The 11,762-nt window shown below is 40.9% G+C and overlaps 1 protein-coding gene across 5 annotated transcripts in view; it reads left to right on the top strand.

Annotated features, from left to right (window-relative positions):
- Positions 1-11,509, top strand: part of mrtfab (myocardin related transcription factor Ab) — a 31,844-nt gene extending 20,335 nt beyond the window's left edge. For 4 of the 5 annotated variants that reach the window (XM_057357701.1, XM_057357703.1, XM_057357702.1 and 1 more), the window contains 16 exons: positions 343-408; positions 3,428-3,483; positions 3,603-3,678; positions 4,475-4,621; positions 5,002-5,156; positions 5,766-5,882; positions 6,037-6,290; positions 6,441-6,612; positions 6,696-7,049; positions 7,153-8,091; positions 8,186-8,389; positions 8,839-8,937; positions 9,052-9,192; positions 9,322-9,399; positions 9,501-9,561; positions 9,979-11,509. In XM_057357701.1, the coding sequence (XP_057213684.1) occupies positions 343-408; positions 3,428-3,483; positions 3,603-3,678; positions 4,475-4,621; positions 5,002-5,156; positions 5,766-5,882; positions 6,037-6,290; positions 6,441-6,612; positions 6,696-7,049; positions 7,153-8,091; positions 8,186-8,389; positions 8,839-8,937; positions 9,052-9,192; positions 9,322-9,399; positions 9,501-9,561; positions 9,979-10,526 (3,467 nt within the window). In that variant the 3' untranslated portion in view covers positions 10,527-11,509. The remainder of the gene's footprint in view (positions 1-342; positions 409-3,427; positions 3,484-3,602; positions 3,679-4,474; positions 4,622-5,001; positions 5,157-5,765; positions 5,883-6,036; positions 6,291-6,440; positions 6,613-6,695; positions 7,050-7,152; positions 8,092-8,185; positions 8,390-8,838; positions 8,938-9,051; positions 9,193-9,321; positions 9,400-9,500; positions 9,562-9,978) is intronic. The other variant, XM_057357704.1, reaches the window with a different exon arrangement.
- The last annotated feature ends 253 nt before the right edge of the window (positions 11,510-11,762 follow it).

Below are 11,762 nucleotides of genomic sequence, written 5' to 3' on the forward strand. Positions count from 1 at the left end.
GATTTGCCCCCGTTCTGCCACCCCCGGTCGCATGTTGACACACTTTATTGCACTTTTTGAATTGAGCATGGGTTCGAGCATGGTGAAACAGGAAGTATGAAAAACCACCCAAACAACCTCAATATTCACAGTCCCTCCCATTTGGTTTTACCCTTTAGTTTAAAAGAAACACAGAAAGGGTCCTTTACCTGTCGTGATGTCCAGTTTACTGAACTTAGAGCCGTCTATACGCACGGCATAACAAATGCAAGACAGATGCGTCCCGCAGCGACCCTGATGCGATCATCGAAGCTATAGTTTTGATTCTCTGCATTTAAACTCTCTTCCTCTCTCTCCATGCAGTTCTTCAGCTCAAACTACAACAGAGAAGAACCCGAGAGGAGCTGGTCAGCCAAGGAATCATGCCTCGTAAGTCTGATTGTACATCTGTACTGTCATGCATCGCACACAGTATTCTGTGAGTAATAAGAATTTGTGTTTAATGAACAGTTTTACGCACTTTGAGTGAAAAAGCGCTTTTGCCGGGTACATTTAAGTATTATGCATATGTTCATTGATGCAATATAACTTTGGGTTAAAGTGTCTGCTAAATGAAATGAATATGAACAGGTAGTTACTCTGTTAGAATATGAGCAGACGTCACTGAAGATCTTCTTGAGAGCGGTTTGTCCAAATATTTGCAAAATGGTTCAGAAAAGTGATGTTAGTTCTGAGAAAAGGTCCAGCATCAGGTGTTCCAATCTGCTACTTTATTATATATAAAAAATATATAAAGTGGCGTTCTGGTATTTTAAGTGTTCTCGCTTATTTGTATTTATTGTATATTCAAAGAAAGTTATAACATCAGTGCTGTTATTTTTTTAAGATGTCATTGAAATATCGAACAGAAAAAAATTTGCCCAAAATGCTATGTATATCAGAATTTTCCAGTGGTCTTTCCATCGGGTTTTATGACTTGTTTACATGTCAATCAGTTATGATGTTATTGTGGAGCAGTTATTGTTAAAAGTATGTATGTTAAAAGTATTATGTTGACATAAATGAAATTGCTACATTCACAACCACTCATTCTGCACGAAATCGACGAATGATTCAATTGTGCCAGGACGTTTATGTGCAAACATGTTGCGGTGACATCTGGTTCCTGTCAGCTAATCCATTTTATTGCATGTTGTGGGATAAAAATGCATTCTTCTGAGATGCTGCAGTAGGCATTAATGCATGCATATCCGCTGCACACCTAGTGCCCCCTGATGTAGTTTTCCCTTCGCAACAAGTCTTGGATTTCGATCGCCAACGCTCAGTCATTGTGAAAGGACGGTTGTGTTATCAGGTGGATCGACTTCCTCTATGGTTTGCAGTTCCTTATTCTGTGTTATGCACATCAGGCAAGAGTATTCACAGTCTTTACACTGTAGCCCCTGTGGGAAGAAGGAAGTGGCCCAGCAGCTATCATTCTTGAATAGATATAGCCAGAAATGACCTTTTTGCTTTTATACACTTATGCATTTGGCAGATACTTTTAGGCTACATGCATTTAAAATATCAGCAAAATGACCCATGACTTGTGCTGCTCAGTGCCCTACCAAGTGAAATTTAGGGAACATGCTCTATACAGCACCTTACATTACATAATATATTGACAGTGGCAGCATTTGGCAGGGGTTTTGATGACAGGTGTATGTGTTCACGGCTTAGATCACCTTTAGAATCCCTCCACCACAGTACACCCAGCGGGATTACAGAAAGATTTTTAAATAGTTGGATCAAATTCCAGAAGTGTACTGTGTAAACTGCAGAGGATGATGGACAATTTAAATCTAACTAAACATCAATACTGTTTATTATTATAAAACGGATAGTTCCAACGGTAGTGTTGCAGTGTTGCTTGCCAACCGCAAACAAACTCTGTTTGGTGAATTGTGTTTTTCTGATCATTTTTTCAATAAATATTTCTGTCCAAGAACATTGCTTGCCTGTGGCGAAATCACTGTAACATTGCTTATAAATATAAATGACAAATGAAAAGATGAGGTTAACAACAGGTCACAGCTCAGTTTCTGATGCTTTTCACAAAGATCCATGTGCAAACCGCCATGTACAATATAAACCACTGTCCTGTTTACAGTACAGTAATTCATTAGCTTATTTTTGTCTTTTTCTATCTTGTTTTGTTTTGGTCAGGTTTAAGGTGTCCCCCAGTCTAGATTGATGAGCTTGTGGCTTCAGAAATTTCATCACAGTTTACCCAATCACAGCTTTAGATCATAATCATTCTTCCCGCATGTAACCTGTATTCATATTGAATAGCACCTTGGTCATGTCGCATCAGCTAGCTTTTATTATTTGAGCTTTTACCTATTAGCTTGGCATAAGGTAAAAAGAGGATGATTGTGCTATATCATGATTCTGTATGCATAGAAAAGATCATAAACCGAGCCTGATTCACAAGCTAGTCTGATTATAAAACATAAACAAGACCAAAGATCCCCTGATCATCTGTGCTTGTTAACACACTGCCCTACACACGTTAACCAGTCTGGTGTGATAAACACATTTTTAGAATGGTTGAGCACTTCAGTATCAGTCTTGAGCATGCAGATTGATTCGTACCTGCGGTCAGGACACAGAAGGCCATTCTTAGTTCTTTGAGCTAACTCAAAAGGATGTTGTTTTTTCCCCACAGTATGACCTTTATTAATGTTTTACACTTTACATAAATAGTTCCCATTTGAAATACACTATTCGAGACAGGCATTGGGGAAGTTTTTAAAGTGATAGTTCACCCAAAAATAAAGATTCTGTGATCATTTACTCATTTCAAATGAGTCATTTCAAACCTGTATGACTTTCTTCCGCAGAACACAAAAGAAGATATTTTGAAGAATGTTTTTGCATTGCATTGCAAACTTGCATTGGTTTTGTGTCCATACAATAGAAGTGAATGGGGTCCAGTGCTGTTCGATTACCAACATTCTTCAAAATATCTTCTTTTGTGTTCTGCGGAAGAAAGAAAGTCATAAAGGTTTAAAATGACAAGAGGGTGAGTAAATGATGACAGAATTTTCATTTTGGGGTATGACAGAATTTTCACTTGAAGTATCTTATAGCAATGATCAATCATAAAAACAGCTGAAACATGTCTTATTTAATTGTATTTTCGATTATATTGACATTTTTGGCACAATATATTATAGTGCGGGAGTACATAAGGACTTTGGTTTGCGTTGCACACAATGCTGTGAAAAATAGCAAGAAAATGCACTAGTCAGAGATGTCCACCTGAAGCATTTGTGTTAAATCTCTCCCCGTCCCACCCCGAGTACTCGAGATTAACCTGTTAAGTACTAAAAATGTTCAAAATGCACACATTCTTTGACTCACTGTCAAAAAGCCAAACCATCTCACTCTCTGTTTCTGTACATAGCACTGAAGAGTCCGGCTGCCTTCCACGAACAGAGGAGAAGTCTGGAGCGAGCACGTGTATGTTATATCTCTAGATTGATCTTGTTTTCTGTCAATATTGTTTAATGAGGCTCTAATGAGAGCATCACAAGCATTCTTTGATTAACAGTTTTTTCTTTTATCTTTTACTGTTGCAGACGGAGGACTACCTGAAGAGGAAGATCAGGAGTCGGCCAGAGAGGTCTGAACTGGTGAGGATGCACATTCTAGAAGGTGAGTGTTAGGATCGTGAGACCAAACAAAATGGCAAAGAATAAAAATTCTAAAATAACTGTATTTAAATGGGTTTACTGTTGTTCATTGTACGGTCTACCAGACGCTGTATATACATCTCAATGTCTTTTCTTAAAGGGATAGTTCACCTTGACATGAATATGCTGTCATCATTTACTCACCCTCATGTCGTTCCAAACCTGTATACATTTCTTTGCTCTGGTGAACACAAAGGAAGATATTTGGAAGAATGTCAGTAATCAAACAGATCTCATCCCCCATTTACTGCCATAGTAGGGAAAATAAATACTATGGGAGTCAATGGGAGATGAGATCTGTTTGGTTACTGACATTCTTCCAAATATCTTCCTAAATGTTTAGCAGAGCAAAGAAATGTATGCAGGTTTGGAACAACCTGAGGGTGAGTAAATGATGACAGAATTTTCATTTTTGGGTGAAGTATCCCTTCAAGGGAGTCCTAATGCATCATTTGGCGAATGTAAAGAAAAAAAGATTTATCAGCCGATGCAATAATACAAAAAAAATCGAAATATTGATCACAGCTAGCACTATTAATAATTTTGCCTAATTGTTTCTCTGTCATTTTAGTGCTGCTGTGAATTCAACAGCTTTTTTTGTATCACACAACTTCTGCATTAAGCTTTGTTGCAGCAGAAATAGGCAGTCGCGTTGAGCGCTTTGCAAAACATCTAATTTAGTCATTAGACTCTCAGCAGAGAATTCAGGTGGTTTTAACAGAGAAGGAAGTGTTTAATCTGCTAATATTCACCCACAGAGACTTCAGCCGAGCCCTCGCTGCAGGCCAAGCAGCTGAAGCTGAAGAGAGCACGTCTGGCCGATGACCTCAACGATAAGATCTCCCACCGCCCTGGACCCATCGAGCTGGTCCACAAGAACATCCTCCCTGTCATCACGCTCATTGGTCAGACTTTAACCAACAGTACTGTCTAATATAGCACATGTGTTGTGCGAAATCAGCTATACGGCAGTGTCACGATAGCTGTGCATGTGCCAATTGACTAGTCATTACCATGAAGTCCTGTCTTGAGCAAAACCACAGTGAGGCTCAATAATCTGATCAAATCTGTTATAAACACAACATCTAGTGTACAAAACCACATTTATATAGCTTGTATTCATAGATGCATGCAATATGTTTACAAAGCCCAAGAACGCAGAACAAACTGTTAGTTCAAAAAGAGAAGTCAATCACTTGCTAAACATTTATTTTATCAGTTCTTATGTAATATCTGACTGGATCCATACACAGATCTGACAGACATTTCTTTCTCGCATGTACAGAGTCTCCGAAGGGTGAGAGCTCCTCATTGGACGAGGACAGTAGTGATGCTCTGTCCCCGGATCCACAGGGCAGTCAGGATTCACCACTGAGCCTCGGTCCTCAACATTCTCCCTCTGAAATGCTGAATATGAATGGAGACCTCTCACCCTCTCAGGTATTATTTGATGTACAATATTGCAATTGCACTTTCAATACGCTAGAGGGCAGCACTGTTCCATGCTTGTACAATTTTACTAAATGACGTCTTCACCATATTAAAAGGATACTCTGCCGTAAAATTAAAATCCTATAATGAATAACTCACCCTGAAGTCGTACAATAACTCTAGGACCTCCGTTCATCTTCGGAACACAAATTAAGATGAGGTCTGGGAGCTTTATGACTACGACCCATAGCCAGCAACGGAACTGACATTATGCGCTTTGAATGTCGGTTACGTTGATGTCTAGGGGGAACTCAGAAAGCTCCATATTGATTTGTGTTCCGAAGATGAACGGAGGTCCTAGAGTTATTGTTTGACTTTATGGTAATTCATGACAAAATTTTCATTCTATGGTGGAGTTTCCCTTTAAGCATCAAAAATCATTTTAAGTGAACGAGTGGCACTGTTTGTTTTGTTCTGTGTTTTTGGTACTTCAGATGTCAGTCTTGCTTTGGTTTCTTTTGGAAATGTTGTAATTGGATTCAAAAATAAACTTGAACATATTGGCTCTACAATGTTAGTAGATTTTTAACCATTATTTAACAATTGATTTGATTTTAGTTCCTCACTCAGGCCCCGCCTCCTACATTCGGTGCATCTCACACCTCTCCTCCACATAATCCAGCCAATGAAACCACTATGACAAACCTCGCCCGCCCACCTACGGGACAGACAAGGGTAAATCAATATCTCGTCCAGAATGATTTATAATTTTTTTAATTATAAAATGTAATTTTGAAAATATAATCATGAAATAATTTTCGTAATAATTATAAATGAGAATCGAATATAGTCAATAGTTTTTCCCTCTTGTCCTAAATGTCAACTTCAGCAACAGTCCAGGTCCAGCACAGATCGGGCTTCACAGCGGCCCAAAAAACCCAAAGATAACAAGCCCAAAGTGAAGAAACTCAAATATCACCAGTACATCCCTCCTGACCAGAAGAACGAGCGTGAGCCGCCGCCTCAGCTGGACTCTTCTTATGCCAAGATTCTCCACCAGCAGCAGCTCTTTCTTCAGCTTCAGATCATCAACCAGCAACAGCAGCATTACAACTACCACACCATCTTACCCGCCCCACCCAAGTGAGTGCAACCACAACCATATCTATTCATTTTACAGTGGTAGAAGTAAAATGTCTGCAGGAGTAGTATAGACAAATCCAGGTCAAAATTGTTATGATGATTCATGAAATGTTATTTGAGTCATGTATTCCCAATTTATTGCGTTTCTAGAGTTTCTACTGAAAAGCAGCAAACATCCACCAATCCAGGCCCCTCCCCTTCCCAGACTATTTCCACTTGTTCTACAATGTCCTCCAATCAAAATGGTCCTAATCGTCAAAGCCAGCCCACAGTGGGAGGGGCTAAACCCAGCACTTTGCCCGTCAACCTGGATGAATTCAAAGTAGGCATCAGTTGTAAATCATTCCCTCATTTTAAAACATTTCTACATTTTGCAGAACTGATTTCTGTTTATCTTTCCTTCAGGTTGCCGAACTCAAACACGAGCTCAAATTGAGAGGTTTGACAGTATCAGGCACTAAAAATGATCTCATCGAAAGACTGAAAAACTACCAGGAACAGAACGGTGGTTCCTCAGCAGCTGTGAAAACCGCTCCGGTTCAGTTATCCGGTGCTGTCCAGCATCAAGAGAAAGATGTTAAAATGTCCTCCTTTCCCATAGCAGCTGCCACCAGGGTCCACGCCACAACTCCGCCTCAGATTATGCGCTTCAGCAGCACTAGCTCTTCCCCTCCTGCATCTCCAACCCCTTCTGAACGCTCTCTGGCTGGATTGAGTCCAGATGAGGCCAGCTGCAACGGGGACGTGTTTGGAGAAATGGTAAGTCCACAGATGTTGTTATAATCGACAAGCTATTTGGTTGTCATAAAGTCGACTAGTTGCAGTGGCGTATGTGTGAATTCATCTCTCTCCTCCTTAACAGGTCAGCTCACCCCTCACCCAGCTCAGCCTGCACCCCTCTCCAGAACATCCCTCTCCGGTTAAAGAGGAGCCTCTTGGACAGATGCAGGCCTGCTGCAGCCTCTCCCGCCCAGGTCCGTTGCCATCAACCCCGCTTCAGGAGCAAGCAGCTGCAGTTCCTTCTCTAGACAAAGACCAAATGCTTCAGGAGAAGGATAAGCAGATAGAGGAGCTGACACGCATGCTGAGGCAGAAGCAGAGGCTGGTGGAGACGCTGCGCTCCCAGCTGGAGCAGGGTAAGCGCGGAGCGGCCGCAGAGGGCGTAAACAACACCGTTAACGCTGAAATGCCTTCCCTCCCTAATGGACTAGAAGTGAGAGTGAAGGAAGAGGTCAAGGAGGAAATGGACACATTGGAAGACCCCCTAAAGCAGTTCCAGCTGCAGAAGAAGCTGCAGACACAGTGTTCGCAGCAGACGCTGCTCAAGCTGCAGCAGATTCATCGGTTACAGCTGCAGCAGCAACAACTACTGCAGCAGCAGCAGCAAGTGCTAGTGGACCTACCGAAAGTACATCAACAGAAAACACAGTTGGTGCAACAGCAAAAGCAGCAGATGCAAATGGACCCAAAAGTGAAGCAAGAGCAAGGGATGGCGCAGGTGTTGCAGCAACAGCAAAAGACACAGTTGCAACTGCAGCAACAGAAAACGCAGATGCTGCAACAGCAGCAGCAGAAAACGCTGTTACTGCAACAACAGCAGCAAAAGACACAGTTACAACAGCAGCAAAAGACACAGTTACAACAGCAGCAAAAGTTGCAGCAGCAGAAGACAACATTGCAGCAGCAACAAAGGTTGCAGCAGCTCATCGTGCAGCAGAGCCAGCAAAAGCAGCTACAAGCCAATCAGAAGCAGCAGCAGAATTCACAAAATCAGCCACAGCAGCAGTTACAGACACCACAGGTGAGCATCATTTCCTTTTCTTCTATTTATTTAGATCTTGATTTGCACATTTGTTTGGATACTTTTGCATAACTTCGCTGAAATTGCTTTACAGGTTTCGCAGGTGTTTGTGAACCAGCAGAATAGTACTCAGATCACCACATCTTTTCCACTGGATCTTCTGAAGAGTCACGGCACACCCACACTGGTCACCGACAGCAACGGCAACCGCTATCTCATTGCACTTACCAGTAATGGGGTAGACAGCTTGACTGGAAAATCTCCTCAGAGCAAATCTAATGGACGCATTACTCTACAGGTGAATATAGAGTTCTTGGTTTTATATCTGTTTTTTAGGGCTGTTAAGCGATTAACCGGGATTAATCGCATCCAGAATAAAGGTTTGTGTTTACATAATATATGTCTGTGTACTGTGCATATTAATTTTGTATTCATAAACATGTATATGTATAAATTTATGAAAAACATAAAATATAAAAATCAATAAATGTTTATATATAATTTCAATTATATAGTATATAAATTTAAATATATCCATGCACATATTTCCTAAATCATCTAAGTGTACGTGTTCATAAATACAAAATTAATATGCACAGTACACAGACATTATGTAAACAAAAACTTTTATTCTGGATGTGATTGATCGCGATTAATCGTTTAACAGCCCTAGTTTTTTTTGTAGATACTGTATATGTTTTTTTTTCTGAGCTCATTAATGCGAATTTTTGTTTTTCTGTTGTTCAGAGGTTACAGTCTACCCCTACCAAGCTCCCTAGCCAATCGTCTACTGATGTCACCAATTCTGCCAACCAATCACAAGCTGTCAGAGAGCCTGTCACCAAAGTATGTGCATGAGATGTGCTTACTCAAACTTCATAATATAAATAAAAAAATAACACGTGTTGATTTAGCAAATTCTCAAAGTCTTTAAATTGAATATTGCGCTGTCCCTTTCAGATTCAGAAAGTAGGGCTTCACTTGGACACCACATCTGTCCAGGAATCCAGCCAACCGGTATCTGCTCCACCCAGCTTTGAGCCCTTCTTCACTGAGGAATCAAACTCATTGAGTAAACCCTCCTCACCGCCTCCATTTAAGGTACAGAACTATTAGATCAACAGACGTATTATTAATAAAAACATGATCATTTTCCATTTTCTCCCTCTTTACCTTAGCCAAAACATCTTTAGTTTCTATTTTTCCTCTTCTCATCATTTCCTCTATTAGGAGGAGGTTTGCCCAACCTTTGATCGCCACACTTTGTTCACCCCTTCCTCCCCAAAGCCAAACCCTCAACGTTTCAAAGTAAAACCTCCTCTCTCTCTCTTTATTTCTCCCTCACACCTGCTTTCTATTCTCTGCTTCTGCTGATGTTTAGTAATTTGGGGAATTTGTTCTTTTTACAGGAAAACATATCTAACAACCAGCAAATAGACGACCTGTTTGAAATCCTGATCAAGAGCGGAGGTAAAAACAACTCTCTTGGAATTTTCTGAAGCTCATCAGCCCCATAGACATACACTGTAAAATATTTTTGTACAATCACTGGTTTTACAAGTCATTTCAACCTACTATTTAAACATTTTAAATGGTTTACATTGTTTTAACTCATCAAAATAAATAAGCAACTTCAACTTAAAATTGTCCAAATTTAAAGTAGTTAAATAGCAAGTTGAAAATGACTTATAAAGCCAGTTTGATTGTAAAATTTATTCATCACAAGTGGTCAGAAATGTAGTTTTACTATTATATTGGTAATACCTTAAATCATTGCCATTCGCCCATGATCACCTAAAATGGATGTAACGAGGGAATTAGAAAGGCACATTTCATTCAATTACAGCTTGAAATAAAAATGTTGTGCTTTCTTTCAAATCAAACCAGAAATTTCATCTGGATTTAAAGCCAATCAAGACCCCACCCTGTCAGACTTCCACAACAGCCCACCGACTCCCTCCCCACCTCCTTCTCCGCTCCACCTGTCACCGCCTGCTCACCAGCCTGACCCTGCCCCTCCCCAGCAGCACCCAGACACACAGGACAGGCCCTGCTCCGGCACCGGCCGCCTAGAGGACTTCCTTGAGAGCACCACATGGACTCCCTTTCTCGGTGTGGAGCCAGACGGCCCGTTGACATTAATCGATGATCTCCACAACCAAATGCTGAGCACTTCCAGTATTCTGGACCATCCCCCAACTCCAATGGACACCAGTGACCTGAGTTTCTCACCCCACCCGGCCAGCCTGGACTTCGAAGACCCCACCCTCGAAGGCATGGATTGGCTGGACATACCCATGGGAGGAGGGGGCAGTAATTGTAACGGCGCTGGTATGGTCCTGGCCCCTCTGAGCTCACACACTCCACCCAGTGTGTTCTCGGCAGACTTTTTGGACAGCTCGGATCTGCAGCTCCACTGGGACTCCTGTTTGTAGCTTTTGGTCTTAATTTGCTTATCGACACAAAATTTAGCACCTTCAACCTTACTGTGTATAACCCGTACACAAAACACTCCAGACGCACATGCTGTTTATGTTGAAAAGCTTTATTTTTCATCATATTCCACTAGATTGCCGGATGGTATTTAAACGGTACCTGCGTCTGATATGTAGGTCCTCTTAAGCACTGAATTTTAAACCCGAATTACCTAATGTTTTAAATCACGTGGACGTGACCGCCTTTGCCAACAGAGAGACCAATCTGTACCCCGCCACCAGCTTTGCACTCCTCCAGGAATTTCACAAAAGCATCCCTGGCCATGTCCTACAAATCCATTATTTGGTCTAGATTTTAGACCAGTCATGTGCATCCATGAGATGAGGTCAATCAATTCTTTTGATAGGTTTTAGCTGTAAGCACACCAAGTAGAACAATCGGAAGAGGTGACTAAACCTCTTTAGCGCAGAATATAGTATTTTGTTTACTACCTGTTTCAGGTAAGCTATGACAGTTTAATTATATGAGGTTACATTGCAGTTCTATGTATTTCCTCTCCAACTGATTCTGTGGGATCTCTTTTAGCTCCATAGCTTTATGCAATCACAATGGCTCACATCAAAAGTTAAAAAAGAATGAGGGACATTAAATACAATAAACCCCTCCTTAGTGCTCCATTTAAAACGTTTAGAGGTGTTGTACCCTTTGGCATGTTCGTTCTACCAACTTTGCACTTAAGCCGACCCGACTGGTGCTCTGGTTTAATGAAACAACCCAATGCAATGGGCTCTGCAGGGAACCAGGTTTGGTGGCTTTCACCAGATCTCTATGCATTGCTGTACTTTAGGATCATGTATATTGCTGAAACCTGTATTGTGCCCTATGATTGTAGCGGTTGTATGGTGGAGGTCAGTGCTAGGGTTCAGGTTTCAGAGTATTTGGAACTTCTTTTTTTTTTAAAGTAAATAAAAGAAAAAAATGCCTTGTGGAGTGTGTTTTGTTTTTGTTGTCGCACTCCTATACAGTGCAGTACAATTCAAATTAAAAACAAAAGATGCATATCGCTGCCGTCCTTCTGTCATCGTGATTTTTATGTTTGACATTATTATTATTATTAGTCCTCCTTTATGTTTGTCACTGGGTTTTTGCAAATATCTAACCAGTAAAAAGTATTAAAAAGTGTCATCTTTGACATCACAGTTACGCAATCCATAAAAAAAGCTCAGTGTTTTTTC

The sequence above is a fragment of the Triplophysa rosa genome, linkage group LG18 (assembly GCF_024868665.1).
Source record: "Triplophysa rosa linkage group LG18, Trosa_1v2, whole genome shotgun sequence".
Taxonomy (NCBI): domain Eukaryota; kingdom Metazoa; phylum Chordata; class Actinopteri; order Cypriniformes; family Nemacheilidae; genus Triplophysa; species Triplophysa rosa.